The sequence below is a fragment of the Pezoporus occidentalis genome, unplaced genomic scaffold (assembly GCF_034315485.1).
Source record: "Pezoporus occidentalis ecotype Australia unplaced genomic scaffold, CSIRO_AGI_Poc_V1 ctg10, whole genome shotgun sequence".
NCBI classification, from domain to species: domain Eukaryota; kingdom Metazoa; phylum Chordata; class Aves; order Psittaciformes; family Psittacidae; genus Pezoporus; species Pezoporus occidentalis.
The window spans coordinates 1,403,351-1,420,169 of NW_026912779.1; the positions used below are offsets into that span (position 1 = coordinate 1,403,351).

The following is a 16,819-nucleotide window of genomic DNA, read 5'->3' on the forward strand; positions in this document are numbered from 1 at the left end:
GCCATAGGTACCCAGTGGCTCCCTGCACACAGTTCGGAGGGCGGGGGGGTGGTGGTGGTGGTGGTGGTAATATTCCCCCGGCCAACAGCCACACGGCGAGGAGCCGGCTCCCGGCGGCAGTGCGCAGGCCCGTGCCGTGCCGTGCCGCCCGGCAGTGGGGCAGGCGGGCGGCCATGTGGGTGTTCGGCTACGGCTCCCTCATCTGGAAGGTGGATTTCCCCTACGAGCAGAAGATGGTGGGGCGCATCCTGGGCTACAGCCGCCGGTTCTGGCAGGGCAGCACGGACCACCGCGGCGTGCCGGGCAAGGTGAGGCGGGACGCGGCCGCGCGGGACACACCGGCCTCCTTCCTCCCCTGCGCAAGGGCAGCGCGGCCCTTCCGCGGGTGCGGAGCTCCGTGCTGCGGGGCCTCGGCCACGCTTTTACCCTTGAATTAAGTCCCTCTTGCGAGCAGCAGCCGCTTCCTGCCGCTCCAGGCGACTTCTGTATAGGGCAGAGGCGCAGTGTTTCCACTCTGATTTATCATCCATTGCATCGTGCCGAGGAGTGTTTCCCAAAGCTCAACAATTGGATTTCTTCATAGAATCCTATCCTGGTTTGTGTTGGAAGGGACCTTGAAGCTCATCCAGCTCCAAGCCCTGCCACGGGCAGGGACCCCTTCCACTAGAGCAGCTTGCTCCAAGCCCCTGTGTCCAACCTGGCCTTGAACACTGCCAGGGATGGGGCAGCCACAGCTTCTCTGGGCACCCTGTGCCAGCGCCTCAGCACCCTCACAGGGAAGAGCTTCTGCCTAAGAGCTCAGCTCAGTCTCCCCTCTGGCAGGTTCAAGCCATTCCCCTTGGCCTGTCCCTGCAGGCCCGTGTCCAAATGCCCTTCTTCTGTACTAGCAATTGAAAAAACCCAACAAACAACAAAATGAACCTCAAAGAGGAGGAGAATGGTAACAAAAATAACCACCAGTCCTTTTAACAGCTCAAAATTTACCATGTTTTTTATTATAGACATTCATCTCAGTAACTAAGGGAGAATACTTCAGTGTGGGTGTCAGGCTTTGAACAGAAAGGTGAGTTAGTTAGCAAGGAAAAGGTGAGTTAGTTAGCAAGGAAAAGGTGAGTTAGTTAGCAAGGAAAAGGTGAGTTAGTTAGCAAGGAAAGGCCAGAAGTGTCGACCTGAGCAACCACCTCACCAGTTTTGAGCCTTTCTACTTTCAAAAGGAAAGTCATGGAGGAGGAAGTACTGTTTGAAAATAGGAAGAAAGTCACCAAGAAAAAGAAACTACAATTCCAGAAGTGAGTGTTCCCAATTTCATGTAAACATAGCTGTTTTGAAACCACAGGAGTGAGAACAGTCTTACTCCCCATTGAAAGCCTGTACCACCCTCCCAAATACAGAAGGGCTGTGGCTCTTCTGTAATTCTAAAGAGCTCAACAAATATTAGACACAATAGGTTACAGAAGCACCCAGCACTGGAGATGAATGAGGATGGGGCAGAGCTTTTAGGGCTGCAGATGCTGCTCAGGATTTCTGATCAGAAACACAAGCTGATCACAGTGTATAGAAACAGCCACTGCCACACAGCTCTGCAACAACGGGCACACGCTGACTGCTGGGTTTGTACCGTGGAAGTGTTCTCCTAATGCTCCCTATGGCATCTAACCTGTACCCTGGTAGCTCCACTCGCAAGTGGGAATATGGCTTTAGAAGAGCTCCTTGTCCAGGAAAGGCATAAGGATTCCACCTGCAGCCCTGATCCAGCTCTGAGGCAAGAGCACAAGAAGGACGTGGAGCTGTTGGAGTGAGTCCAGAGGAGGCCGTGGAGCTGCTGCGAGGGCTGGAGCAGCTCTGCTCTGGAGCCAGGCTGAGAGAGCTGGGCTGGGGCAGCCTGGAGAAGAGAAGGCTCCTGAAGGGGAGACCTGAGAGCAGCTCCAGTGCCTGAAGGGGGTGCAGGGAACCTGGAGAGGGGCTTGGGACAAGGGATGGAGGGACAGGCCAAGGGGAATGGCTTGAACCTGCCAGAGGGGAGACTGAGCTGAGCTCTTAGGCAGAAGCTCTTCCCTGTGAGGGTGCTGAGGCGCTGGCACAGGGTGCCCAGAGAAGCTGTGGCTGCCCCATCCCTGGCAGTGTTCAAGGGCAGGTTGGACACAGGGGCTTGGAGCAAGCTGCTCTAGTGGAAGGTGTCCCTGCCCGTGGCAGGGCTTGGAGCTGGATGATCTTAAGATCTTTTCCAACCCAATCCATTCTCTGATTCCATGATATTTTCTGCTGGGCCAAGCTGGAATTCTGGATAATACTCACAGAGTGACTGTCGTTGCACAGATAGCATCTTGCAAAATGCCCACACCAGGTTACTACCCACAAGTATACTTGGTTTTAAGAAGCTGAGACACTTGTATTTCTCCTCTGGTCAAGATCATAACCCAGAACCATCATCTGCAGGTGTACAGGGCCCTAAAACACCCCCCCCCCCCCCCCCTTGTTCTATTTCAGTGCTTGTTTGGACAGACTTGAAGACACAGCTCACTATCTAAATGGTTAATGCATTGATGTTTTACATAAAACACCTAGCATTAACAAAATACACTTTCTCTCAGCATCAACAAGTTAATGTCTTTCGGATTCCTGCAGTCCCTGGGTTGTTACTCCTACTTGCAAGGCAAAAAGGCTCCCTCCGTGCATGCTGAGAGGATACAGAGCTGAGACCAGGCAACTATAAAATCTTTACAGTCCTTGACATCAGAAATTAATTGAATCTCCTGTGGGTGAGCTACAGGTCAAACTGCTCCTTCAGTACTAACACATTTCAAAGAACAGCACTAAAGTAATAGCCAACAAGTTAAAATGCTCTCCTGAAAGCACTGGCTGCTCCAGCATTCCAGGGTCTGCAAACAAAACCACACGGAGCACTTTCAGGTACAATGGCTGGAAGCTGGTAGCGCAGGACATGGTTGACCTCTAATTGTACTTTGAACTGCTCAACTCATACTCTAATAAGATGGTTAATGAGTTATAAAGAATAATTAATCATGGGACCGTATTTTACAGCTTACAGGATGCTGAATTTGAAAGAATGTATGGCAACTTATGCATTAGATGTAATTAAAAACAAGATTTTCAGAGGATTATTCTGAATAGTACATTAAAGCAGCTTGAGTTTTACCAGGCAAAACCAGTGCTCCCTGCAAAATAATGCTGTGGGCTTCTTACTGAATAAGGAAGAAAAATGTTTTCGTAAATAGCAAATTCCAGTTTTTTTAGTGCAAGCTTCAGAAACATCAACAGAAACACACACCTGCATGATTCACACGAGCTTTCTCAGACATTAAGGAGTTTGCTTTTGCATTCAAGAGCAGGGAAGTATAAATGCATTTAAGGGTTACAGCTGTTCCTATCGCAGTGTGGTGTGAACCACACTAACAGCTTGCTGCTGCCAGACCAGTGACGTTTGGCTTCCCCTCCTCTCAATCCCCCCTCCCAGCTCAGACCACTCACTTCAGCCTCTCCTTGGTCTGACACCAGCTCTCAATTGGCTGCACAGCACATCTGACATCTGGGAGTCTCACACCGGCAGCATTCCCAGTCCTGCTTAGGAAAAATCCCAGGGAAACTCAGTGCCATGATGAACACAGCTCCAGCTGTCTCCTACCACTGTCCAAATGTGTCCAGAGAGAAACACCATGGGTATCTGCACACGTAGAGCTACCACATCAACCTGAGGTGAAATCAGTTTACGGTAATGAAGGGCTTTTAGTTTGTTAGAAGTGAATGGGGGAAGAAAGGAGGTTGGACTGGAGCACCTGCAGAGGTGCCTTCCCACCTCTGTGATCCCCTGCTTTACCCTGGATGGCTGCCTGTGAGGGGGCTATAGAGGACAGAGGGAGGCTCCTGTCACCCCATAATGAGCACAGGAAAAGGACATAGAAAAGGCCAGCCTTTGGCAAAATAAACTGGTGCTTTTAAAGAAACCAGTTATTACCTTCCTACTTCCCTGGCAGTGTTCAAGGCCAGGTTGGACGAGGCCTTGGGTGAGATGGTTTAGTGTGAGGTGTCCCTGCCCATGGCAGGGATGTTGGAACTTGATGATCTTAAGGTCCTTTCCAACCCAAACTATTCTATGATTATTCTATGATTCTACTTATTAGTAAACTTACATCTCCCTTTCTGAAAACAACCTGAAGAGGTAGTCAAGCTATAATTCTTTCTAAGGTCAAATTTCCTTTTATTCCAGATACAAAAGTCCACGGATTCATCTATCAGTAAATATTTAGGCATTTCAGTAGCTGAGCAGTTTATGGTGCCACTGAGAACAGTTAACAGTGGAAGATCTTATTCCAGTTTACCCCAGTACTTTACTTTTATTTAGTATTTAGGCTTCAGCCACAATCATTCCTGGTGATAAAGACAAAGCTGCTTCCCACCCCAGAACATGTCTTTAATCCACAATTTACAAGATCTTAGGGACCAGTTTTGAGTGTACATGTGAAGGAAGTATTGATGGCTATGGAAATACTTCCCAAAAGGAACACCCGAGTTACTGTGATTAATCATGGTTTCCTTGGAGTACTCAAATAATAATCATTTAGTATTCATTTAGTTTTGTTGCCTTATTTTATCGATCAGGTCAGGAGTAGATGGCTGATGTGGGAGAGACCGGGCATAAAAGTGAAAACCCACAGCACCTCAGAGCTTATAAATAAAGAGCCTTTAAGACTATAATAGACCTGAATAAGTAGTATCTACAGTTGGTGGTATCTAAAAGTGCTCTGCAAAAAAAAACCCTAGATTTCCTGTTTGGCTTGCAGCTGGTAACTGTGTAGGAGAAAACCCCACACTTATAGTACTATTCTGTGATTCCATGAGGGAGACAAGCCCAACTACAGACTTACTAAACACAAAAGCATGGGCATGGCAGTGAAATTGCCTTAAAGACTGAAATGTAGTCACCTAAGACTCAAAATTACTCCAGACTAACTGAAAGGCATCTAAGTGTGTCACATTCAGATCATCTTTGTCACTCCCAAGAAAATGAATTTCCATCCTATACTAAAATTGAATGTTGGTACCTTTGCTTTCCCCGCCTCAAATCAGAGATATTTGTACACTTGCAAAAAATCTGATGCCAAGATTAGTGGTTTTAAACTACAAGTGTAGTTCTCCATAGGGTATTATGTTTTAAAGTTGTATTCTCTGGGTTATATGACCAATTTCAGTATTTGCATACTGGATTCTTACTCTTCCAGCAAGTAGTAATTCCTTGGCAAAACAAGCCATTACCAAGATATCCTCCCTCTGCCCAGTCAGGAAGAATGAGCTGGAATGGGGAAAAGGAGAAAACAGTCTTTTGCACAATATAAACTTCTTTTGTCAACTTAGAATAACCTGGTCCTTACTAAGAATTACTAGCAGGTTTCTTTGCTGTGTGTTTTCAAACCATCTAAGTAGCTAGGAGCTTATAAACCTAGAAGTTGCCATGTGTCATAGTGTGTGATTAACACTTTGTAGAATCCAGTTAGTGCAAACCAGGCCAGAAGTGGTGATACCTGGCTTAGTTCTACATTAGCAGGATTTCTGTTGTTGTTCTCCATGTATGTACATAACCTTTTTGATTACAAGTGAGGAGGTTCTCCTCATTGTCACTCCAGAAAGTAAAATCATGACTTAGTGCTGTGGAGAAGCAACACAACTGAGGCAGATGTGCTCCTCAAGGATAGTTTTACATTAACGAATTATTGGCACTGTTTTAAATGGGGATAGAATTGAGTGAGGAGAGCACACACAAAGCAAAGCCATTCAAAACCTTTCCGTTGCTGCCTGCCCTTAATTTAACTTCCTTGTTGCTGCCACCTTCCACTCAGAATTTCACATTCTGTTTATCTAAAACAAATCCAAAGCTATGCTCAAGAAGTATTTATACTGGATCTCATAGAACAGACCTTACCAAGATGGTCCTGGATTAGTTCTCTGACCCTTCCATTATTCCTCAGTGTTTCTTGGTTTGGTTTGGCTCAGGATTTAGGGTAAAAGCCTCTAACTGAACTACTCTCTTTCATTGTAGCCTGGAAGAGTTGTGACTCTGGTGGAAGATCCTGAGGTACAGTACTCCTGTTCTGTCTCTGTAGTGTACCGAATGTCCTGTTGCATTTCCAGCCTGTGTAGTAAGTCTCTATTCATTTTTGCTTCTCTACAAGCAAATAACAGTTATCTTTAGTGCAGTGAAAAGTTCCCTCAAAATTTCTTGGTGTCATTCCAATGACTCTAGATCATTTAAAATAAATCAATAATTCCAAAAGAAGAAACTGGAAGTACTCTGGGTCTGTCACTACCAAAGGTATATTGGAAGTATTTTCTGGAGTAGTCACTTCAGCTGTCCAGTTGGAACATGCAGAACTTCACTTCCAGGATAGGTGTAGTGCTGACAATACACCAATAGTAGACCCTAGATGTTTGTCAGAACTGTAATTTTGCCCTCCCAAAATGAAATGAAATAAATCACAACTACATTTCAGTGATGAAAAAGGAGATATTGCTTCATTGTTTTGCTACACAGATAAAATGCTTAAGGAATTAAATGCCACAACTCTTGTGTTTGCTTTTACATAATATTGTGAAATTAGCTCCCATTGAGAGAAAATGGTCACTGGCCCAAGTGTACCATTCTCAATGATCATAGAATTATAGAATCCCAAACTGGTTTGTGTTGGAAGAGACCTTAAAGCTCATCCAGCTCCAACCCCTGCCACTGACAGGGACACCTTCCACTAGAGCAGCTTGCTCCAAGCCCCTGTGTCCAACCTGCCCTTGAACACTGCCAGGGATGGGGCAGCCACAGCTTCTCTGGGCACCCTGTGCCAGAGCCTCAGCACCCTCACAGGGAAGAGCTTCTGCCTAAGAGCTCAGCTCAGTCTCCCCTCGGGCAGGTTCAAGCCATTCCCCTTGGCCTGTCCCTCCATCCCTTGTCCCAAGCCCCTCTCCAGTTTTCCTGCAGCCCCTTCAGGCACTGGAGCTGCTCTCAGGTCTCCCCTTCAGGAGCCTTCTCTTCTCCAGGCTGCCCCAGCCCAGCTCTCTCAGCCTGGCTCCAGAGCAGAGCTGCTCCAGCCCTTGCAGCATCTCCATGGCCTCCTCTGGCCTCGCTCCAGCAGCTCCACATCCTTCTTGTGCTGCTGCCCCAGAGCTGGATCAGGGCTGCAAGAGGGGGTCTCCCCAGAGCGCAGCAGAGGGGCAGGATCCCCTCCCTGAGCTGCTGCGCACGCTCTGGGGGTGCAGCCAAGCACACGGGGACTTCTGAGCTCAAGCACACACTGAAGCTGGGTCAGGGTGAGCTTCTCCTCACCCAGCACTGCCAAATCCTTTCCCTCAGGGCTGCTCTCCAGCCACTGAAATCCATGTTACCCATTTCTAATTCTGTTTGATAGTAAAGGCAGCACCTTACAGCTAACCACTAGGGTTAGTTCTAGGGCTCTTACCTCCAGAAAGCCCTCAGTTGGACTGCTCACCAGCTGGGACAAGAGCCTTCTGCTAGGCTGGGGGAGCCTGGGGCAGCTGTTGCAGGATACACCTCAGATGCAATGCTTTCCCATTTCCCGCTGACCACTGGGCTCATGCTATATTCTGGCCCCTTGCTGGGATGGCTGTAATGGTTGTGTCCTTCCAGCCTCCCTCCTCCCCAGGAGAGGGAATTCCTGCAGGTACTAGTGCTTCCAGGGGGGATGAGAGGGAAGAAAGGATGGCATGGTAGCAGAGGGAGGGCAAGGCCACACAACACCAGGCCACAAGACATGGAAGACATGTATTTTGGTAGTCATTTAGTTTTGATTTACACTTGCTTATCTATATAATCAATAATGCTCTTGCTGCCATACCTACCTGTTCCCCTGACACAATGGCCACCAAGAGAGGTAAGTCTAGTGCAATTGAAATCTTCAGCTGTTCTTTGCAGTTAGCAAAAGCAGCAGAATGCAGTGCCCAGTCTCTCACTGTGTATTTCTATACCTTTCTAGTCAGGGGTTTCACATCACTGTACTGCTGGGTACCATTATGTTACACAGGTGCCTATAGAGACAAAGAATAGTTGTGTTTGCTGTCACTCAGTTGGTATTGATAAGCAAACTTTCTTGTTCCCATAGAAACTTGTTTCCCCTTAGCAAACCAGTTTTGCTTGGTTGGGTTTTTAATCCTTTTCTCCAGAATCTGATGTGGCCACATCATCTCCCTTTACACATCAACATAAAATGATACAACAAATCCTTTGCTTTCATTTCAGTTACTAATTCTACCTTATGCTGAAGGTATCTTAGCAGACAGTAGCAGTTACTCCCCTGTGCATGCACACTAAGCAGCAGTGGTCCTTTCAGTGGCAAAGCTCCATGCTAACCTGTGTGTGTCCTTTTCCACTAGTGATACACATAGCACAGCTTGGAAACATCTCATCTACAGAGTTAATTCTACTTGTTCTACCTGAATTTCTTTGCCAGTTAAGAGGAAACCACACACAAAAACCCAATCATGTTTCCTGTCTGGTTTCTGGGTTATAATTCCCATCACCTGAAACAGGAATCCCTTGTCCTGAAAACTAAATGAATGAGCAGCACTTGTCTGCTCTAATCCCTGTCCCCACCACACCCACATGTATGTTCCTGTCAGCACCAAAGCAGGTCTGAATGGCAGATTTGACACAAGAGAATAAAATGTGCAGAAGAGGCTAGTTTTAAAACTAATACATTTCATGTGTGCAGCTGGAGGGAACCCAGATCCCAGAATCAACCAGGTTGGAAAAGCCCTCTAAGCTCATCAGGTCCAACCGTTCCCAGCACTAACCCATGGCACTGAGGCCTCGTCTCCACGGGGTGTGAACCCTTGCAGGGACGGTGACTGCAGCCCTGCCCTGGGCAGCCTGTTCCAATGCCTGAGCACCCTCTGGGGCAGGAATTGTTCCTCAGCTCCATCTAAACCTGCCCTGGTGCAGCTTGAGGCCGGTTCCTCTTGTCCCATCCCTTGTTCCTTGGGAGCAGAGCCCAGCCCCTCCTGGCTCCATCCTCCTGTCAGGCACTTGTAGGGAGCCATCAGGTCCCCCCTGAGCCTTCTCTTCTCCACAGAGCCCCCCAGGTCCCTCAGCCCTTCCCCATCACACTTGTGCTCCAGGCCCTGCACCAGCTCCGCTGCCCTTCTCTGGCCCCACTCCAGGACCTCAATATCTCAGGATGCTGAGGGGAAGCAGGGAACCCATTTGTGCACTCATTACATCAAATGCTGTAACCAGCTACAAAAGATGTGTAGAAAATTATTCTTGATTTTTTAATTATTTTTTAATAAATTGCCTTTGACCAGTATATGGTCTGAGTGCAAAATCCAACACTCGTGAATTAATACCATCACCCCAGCACTGTCTGGGATCATGACTGAATATTGAAATCCAGTGTAGGGATAAAAAACCCAACAGCGCACCACAGACCAAAGCAACAACAAAACACACACCTTAACTGCTTTGCCATCATTACTGTAGCACTGACACAGACCAATTTAACTGCAGAAGAATCCGCATTTGATGTTGCCAGCAGACAAAACAAGCTACCATTCGCTGTACAACAGCACTGGTAAGAAACGCCCTGTAGCTGTCAGTAGATAACAGACCATCGTCACTTCTCTATGCTACTTCAAAACAAACCCCCCACGTACATCTCTTCCTACACAGATCTGACTGATTTATAGAAAACTTGGTAGGAGAGTATAAGTAATCCACACCACAGTCAGATAACACCTCTGAGAAAGTATTTATGAAGAGGATAAAGAAATACTCAGATTCTCAAGGACAATCATGAAATTTAACCTCACTGTTTGCTGACGTGCTGGGTATGCCACATTTCATTATGCAAAATGAAGGTTTATCTCTCAGCTTGTTCTTCTGATTCAGTTTCAATGCAGTAAGATCACCACACTCACCCCTCCAAGTGCATGTGACAGATGTAGGTGACACTCGGGTCCTTAGACATGAAACTGCAACTAAGCAGTGTGAGGGTCTCATCAAAACTCCTTCAAATTTGGCACTATTTAAAATTTTAATTTTCAGATACAAACTTATCTTCCTGACCTGACAAAATCTCTATCCTTTTTTGCCAGCACCTCAGTAGCCTGTGCCAAGGCTATTTACTGCTTCAAATTTAATGGTCACAACAAATTACTTTGTAAAAAAGGCCTCAGCATTAGCAAGAAAGCGGATGATCAATCTGTAAATTACCCTTTTAGTTTGTGCCTCTCTCCAGAAACAGTGTGAGCTATAAAAGGACTGAAAATTGAAGAAAATTAATGTATTTAGGAGAGTTTTACGTAAATGCATTGATTTCCGAGTACCCTTTTAAACCCTGCTTGGATTTTCTCCTCTCCTGTCCTGCAGCAGGGGTGTGTATGGGGTGTTGCTTACAGACTGCCACCTGGACAAGAATGTGAAGTAAAGGCATACCTGGACTTCAGAGAGAAAGGAGGCTACAGGACTGCAACTGTCAATTTCTACCCCAAAGACTCCTCAGTAAAGCCATTTGATGTCCTGCTGTACATTGGCACCTGTGACAACCCTAACTACCTTGGTCCTGCTCCTCTGGAGGAGATTGCGGAACAGATTCTGAATGCAGTTGGTCCTAGTGGAAGAAACACAGAATACCTGTTTGAACTTGCCAGTTCCATCAGAAACCTCATACCAGAGGATGTAGACGAGCATCTCTTCTCCTTAGAAACACTAGTAAAGAAACTCTTAGAAAAGCATCAAAACCTCAACAGTCTATAAATAGTTGTTGTGGTTTCAGCCTGAACCCAGGACAATAGTTTATTTCTTTTAGTGATCTTACTTCACCTTCAGAGGAATGGTTTCATTGCACAATGGATATATGACTTGGAGGCATGTTTCTCTGTACTATGCTATCTTATTTTCATATTTAGAATAGTAGTTGGTCACTAAAACACACCATTACAAAACTAATTCTTTCAGGAGCCAATAGAAAAGGGAGCAGAGAAAGTGTTTTATTTAGGTTTGAATTTGGTATATTGGGCTTTTAGCCAAAGACTGCATCTTTCTGAAAAGCTCAAGAGAACTCTTTGTTTGAAGACTTTAATTACAATTTCAGGTTTAAAAGAAATATTTAGAGTATTTTTAAGATGAAAGTCTACATTTAAATACAACTCCTATTGATTTAAGTGGTAGTTCTTTCTGATTCCAGAGCAAAGGTGAGGGTCCCTGTCAGCTGAAGAGGTAAACGTTAAGTAAGAGTTGTAAACTGCATAGTAAATACACAATAGAACATTTACCTCTTCAATGTTCAGCTTCACTGAAATGAAGTTATTGCACTGAATTAGTCACTTTACCCTTTACATATTATTTTGTCTTTAAAAAAAGAGGATAAACCTTTCTTACTGTCAAGGGAAGACTTCTTCCCCTTGGCTCATGTCAAACCCCTGAAAGCCAAAGCACAGGAGACTTGGACACAAACAAGCCATAACTTATCAGTGCCTCCTTTTAGTTTCTAATATAAAGAATAAAGCCAAAATGTTAAAATTCAGAATATGACTTGAAGTCACAATGCAGCAAGAACATTCAGAAACTCTCATCTTCCATTACCTGTGTTTAGTTGCTGTTGTAACCCATCTTTTAAAGAAATCCCCCATGTCTGAGGGTAGACTTTAAGCCAGTACTTTTCAACTGCTGTTACAGGGATTCACAGACAAAAGGTTCTTAAGAAAGGAACCCTCTTTCCAGTGTGTTGTACAGGCATCCATAGGAAGAAGGTTGGGAAGCCACCAGTTCAGGCTGGCAGGTTTACTTCACACAAAACAGAAGGAAATGGAGTTTCCGTCCAAGAAGGCCTTGTTTTGCTTCTCAGAAATCTAAGTGATCTTTGTTCATTTTTAACAAATGTGTATTTTTGTATGTTAATATAGGAAAGGTTCTGTTTCAAACACCATGTAACGTCAGATGTTCTCGCACAGAGAATGTGTGTTTAGAAGTAGCTTTTAAGCCTGTATTTTGTATCAGCGATGGGAAACCCTGTATTATTCTACTATACAGGTTGTCCCTTTCTCTTCTTTACATTTTCTTGTTTTATATTTGCAATTGCTTGAAAATATCAGGGTTATCAGAATAAGAAGCTGTTATCCTTTTACCTGGCCACCTATAAAAGCCAACAAGAACACCGATGAATGTTAATAGGAAACATTTGGGAAAGGCAGTTGGATGAGTAAAAAATAAGATCCTAAAATTCAAACCTAAATTTGAGATAATTACACCAGTTATAATATTTAACCAAAAAGATGGATTTTTTACATACCAGATTATGATTTTAGGGTGTCTCTGGCATCTCTTAAGCATTGATCCATTGAGGGGGGGGAAAATAGAAGCTTTTAGAAGCTACTACTCACTATTGATAGTTGAATGCCACTATTTTAAGAGTACCTGATGGGGGTATCACTTGATGGGCTACTCTACACTGCAGAAGCAAATCCTCTGATTGTACTGGCAAAGTAATTCTGTGTACTGAGCCCCCATTTTTCTATTTGGATGTGAGTTACTTGCAAACTAATGGAATATCCTTTGAAGGTCTTGATTCTCCACTGCACTGTGCTGGTTTATGGTTGATGTACCTGAGTGGAAAAGCCACCCCAGTGGTATAGCAGGAGACGAGCTGGATCTGAACTTCCAGGATAATAGCCCTCAAGATTCCCAAAGCTGGAACTGAGTGACTTCATGCACCAAAGATGGACAGTGATAACCATCACCCAAATCAGCATTAATGAAGATGTTCCTTTACACATGTACTTATTCACCTGGACTTAAAAAGTAACTCCTTAAGTGTTGCTGGATACTTAACTGTTACCAAAACCACTTATATGTGATTTACTGCAAGGATATTTAAGTGTTTAAAAGAATAGTACCCTCAGAAAACCCAAGCAACAACAGCACTTCCTTTCTTGTGCTTACTTCAGATTTAAGAAGCTGTAGTAAAGTTAAAACATGTAGAATGGCACATCCCCTCAGTTCAAGAAGGACAGGGAGCTGCTCAGGGCAACCAAGATGATTTCATTCTGAGGGAGCTCAAAGACTTAAGTGTCTATAAATACATTGTTGGAGCCAGGCCTTCAGTGGCAAACAATGATAGGACAAGGGGTAATGGGTACAAACTGGAACACAAGAGGTTCCACTTAAACTTGAGAAGGAACTTCTTCTCAGTGAGGGTGACGGAACACTGGAACAGGCTGCCCAGGGAGGTTGTGGAGTCTCCTTCCCTGGAGACATTCAAAGCCCGCCTGGACACATTCCTGTGTAACGTTATCTAGGTGTTCCTGCTCTGGCAGGGGGATTGGACTAGATGATCTTTTGAGGTCCCTTCCAATCTCCAGCATACTGTGATACTGTGTGATCCACTCCTACAATTCGTTCCTCAAAACTTGTTAGTGATGATTCCCTCTTTAATTATTTAAGCACTGTGTTGGGGCATTGTGATTATGTATGGCTCTACATTCTGTAGCTTTTGTTGTATTACTGGCTCATTTCTTTTCCTGATTCACAGGAACTGCAGCAATATCTGTAACAAAACATTCCAGTTTGTGCATGCAACTCCAGTACAATAAAAGTGCATCACATTTACTGATGGTGTTGGGGAAAGATTTCCAGAACTGTTTATTTAAAGGGTATCCATGGTAGGATGGACATCAATGTGTGTCCTACTTCATCTTGTTAGAAAGTGCTGTTAGGTCTCATGGTGAAAAAGAATATACAAGAGCTGGCTACTCTTTGCTTAATAGTAGTCTTGAACTGTGTCAGCATTAGGGGTTAATTACAGCATTGGAAATACACATTTGCTCTTGTGTGGGGTTTCAGCCACAACTCTGCCCAGTTTCAGTCCCCAGCAAAAGCCCAGTGTGCTTTCAGGTCTGTTATCACAAAAATGGGGATACACTTTTTATGTCCCATATATGCTGAATTTTCTCATTAAATCTAAATTTGTGGCAACTTACAGAGATTTTTAGATACATTTTCACTGTACAACCACACACAAAGTTACCCCTAAACTTGGTTCCAAACAATTTCTAAGGCCATTTGTAAGAAAAAGAACTTGTCCAGCAGTTGGTCAAGATACACCCTCCCTGTGACGCTGAAAGGGGTCACACCACTGTGTGGTACATACACTGATGTAGCTATAAATTCTCTTGGAATCTTCCAATTAAAAGTTCTATGTTAATTTAAGTCACATGGGAATCAATCTCTGTGAATGTATGAATCTATAACCTGAATATGCAACACTTTACTTCCTTTTTGTGCCTAGCTTTGGTAATAAGCCTGCTTCAGACCCACTGTGATGGAACTGACAAAACTGATGTGTCATCTGACTTAATCATAAATGTCAGCAGATTTGCACTTCTTAACACAAGAAAACTCATGGAGAAGGGAAATCAAACCCTTCTGTAATGACCAGATGCTTTGTAGGATCACTAATATGATTTCTGTCTTTCCTTCTTCAACCATTTATCTGCTCCATGCTACTCACAGATGAACAAACAACAAAGCTCTGATGGGACTGGTCTAACCTGTTCCAGTTTGGAAACTGTGCTGGACATTCAGGTGTGTATTTATATACATAGACACAGAGAGAGAGCCCTTGGAGTTATTTTATACACATACACCTCTGTATTTGCTTTTATCCATTGGTTATGTTTAACAGCTTTGTGCATAAACGATTACCAAAGTTTGAGCATCACAGACCTTTTCAGATCAAAACTCTCATGCTCTCACTACACAAAAAAGGAATTGTTAATGATTTCTTTGCTTTTGCATCACTCCATCTTTATTCCCACTTCCATGCTCTCAAATCCTGTTTTTTTTCTATGATAAAGACCAGACCCTTCCTAGACAAGGCTGCTCTCTAGAAACTAAAACCTGAAGAAAGTCCTTCAAAAAGGTAACTAAGGTGCAGTTCAGTCTCACGGCATATCACCGTTTCCTGAAGTTTGTCATGTTTAACTCCAATTTGTAACCCTTCCTTCAGGTGTGCACGTGGATGCAGGCTTTAGTCAAGCTAAGGAGCAGATGATGTTGAAGAAACCCAGCTGTTACAGCTCCCCCACCCCATCTATTCCCGAGTGTCTGCTCTGTGTAACACAAATACTCTTACGAGGTGGTTTTCCACTCCGTTCAGCCACGCTATGGAGTGGCAGAGGGGACGCAAGCAGGCAGCAGGAGAGCAAGCCCTGTATCTTGACTTACTACCATATAATTATCACAAGATTAGAAACACGCTGTCTTTCCCAATAAATAAGGCTTTTCTACAAGAGCTGAGCACTGACCACACTCCCTTTGATCACCATCTGCAGTACAACCCTGATTAGTCCAACTTTACACGCTCTCAGTATTCCTACATTGATTTGCCTGCTCCTCCAGCTTTTCATTTAAGCAGCTTTCCTTTAACTGTTGCTCGGCCTTGCCTGCATCCTTCTGGCCCTTTGCAGTTTAGGTCTCTTCTCTGCAGCTATTCTAGCATTTTCCTCAAATCATGCATGTCCTTGTGCTGGAAAGGAATTTGCTCCCAGCTCTATCTACTTTGGCACCAGCTGAACCAGGAAAAGATAACACAATTACATCTTTAAACAAGAAAATAACAGCAGAAAAGCTCAAAAATATTGGTTAGACCCAATGCAGCCATTTAGCAAATTTTAACCTATCTCATTTATATTACCCCATCTGGAAATGGTTCTCCTGCAGACAACCAAGGGATTACAAACTATTTACAAACAGTTCACTATTGACTAAAACAGCCGATTTTGAAACTAAGCGTCAAAATGCAATGAAGCCTGGCCTGGAACATAACATCATAAACCAAACCACCTCAATTCCCCCACAACATCCAGGGTTAACCTTCTCCACCACCACTGGGATTTTTCCTGGAATCATGGCTTCCTTTACCTCTACATACTTCTCTCAGTAAATATTTCAGAAATTAGGGGGTTTTAAGGCTTAAGAATTGCTGTACACTGCCACAACACTGCTGTTATCCGCATATGTCACCATCACCCAAAGCAGACAGCAAAATTGCCCCATGTTTTTTCTTCCTCTAGAATCATGGAATCCCAGCCTGGTTTGTGTTGGAAGGGACCTTAAAGCTCCTCCAGCTCCAACCCCTGCTCCCACGGGCAGGGACCCCTTCCACTAGAGCAGCTTGCTCCAAGCCCCTGTGTCCAACCTGCCCTTGAGCACTGCCAGGGATGGGGCAGCCACAGCTTCTCTGGGCACCCTGTGCCAGCGCCTCAGCACCCTCACAGGGAAGAGCTTCTGCCTAAGAGCTCAGCTCAGTCTCCCCTCGGGCAGGTTCAAGCCATTCCCCTTGGCCTGTCCCTCCATCCCTTGTCCCAAGCCCCTCTCCAGCTTTCCTGCAGCCCCTTCAGGCACTGGAGCTGCTCTCAGGCCTCCCCTTCAGGAGCCTTCTCTTCTCCAGGCTGCCCCAGCCCAGCTCTCTCAGCCTGGCTCCAGAGCAGAGCTGCTCCAGCCCTCGCAGCAGCTCCATGTTCCCCTCTGCCCTCGCTCCAACAGCTCACTACAGAGGCACCACAACGGCACACGCAGCACCTCCCGGAACACCAATAACTCGGCGTTTTTAAGTCACCCCGGAACGAGCGCGACCGCAGCTCTTACCCTCCACCAGCGAGCCCTCTCCTCAGCGCACCGGCACTCAGCACCCGCAGGGCAGCGGGGAGGCTTTAACCCAGCCGTTAACGACCCCGGAGCCCCTACGACCGCCGACGTGAGGCTCAAGGCTGCGGTTTCCACACGGAACCGGCGGCTCCTCAGCCG

General features: G+C 45.2%; 2 protein-coding genes across 5 annotated transcripts in view; one reads left to right on the top strand and one right to left on the bottom strand.

Annotated features, from left to right (window-relative positions):
- Positions 1–16,808, bottom strand: part of ASB3 (ankyrin repeat and SOCS box containing 3) — a 29,176-nt gene extending 12,368 nt beyond the window's left edge. The window contains exon 1 of one of the 2 annotated variants that reach the window (XM_062608709.1): positions 16,661–16,808. The gene's annotated coding sequence lies outside the window, so the exon portion shown is untranslated. Of the gene's footprint in view, positions 1–3,485; positions 3,561–16,660 lie in introns of those variants that run through there. The other variant, XM_062608718.1, reaches the window with a different exon arrangement.
- Positions 121–13,005, top strand: CHAC2 (ChaC glutathione specific gamma-glutamylcyclotransferase 2). 3 transcript variants are annotated; one of them, XM_062608731.1, is made up of 3 exons: positions 122–308; positions 6,053–6,088; positions 10,385–13,005. In XM_062608731.1, exons 1-3 carry the CDS (start codon positions 174–176, stop codon positions 10,769–10,771), a joined length of 558 nt encoding a protein of 185 aa, XP_062464715.1. In that variant the 5' UTR covers positions 122–173; the 3' UTR covers positions 10,772–13,005. The 3 variants fall into 3 exon arrangements, with proteins under 3 accessions (XP_062464734.1, XP_062464715.1, XP_062464724.1); XM_062608740.1 differs by having other exon boundaries at positions 123–308; positions 10,388–13,005; XM_062608750.1 differs by lacking the exon at positions 6,053–6,088 and having other exon boundaries at positions 121–308; positions 10,388–13,005.
- Positions 16,809–16,819: the final 11 nt, after the last annotated feature.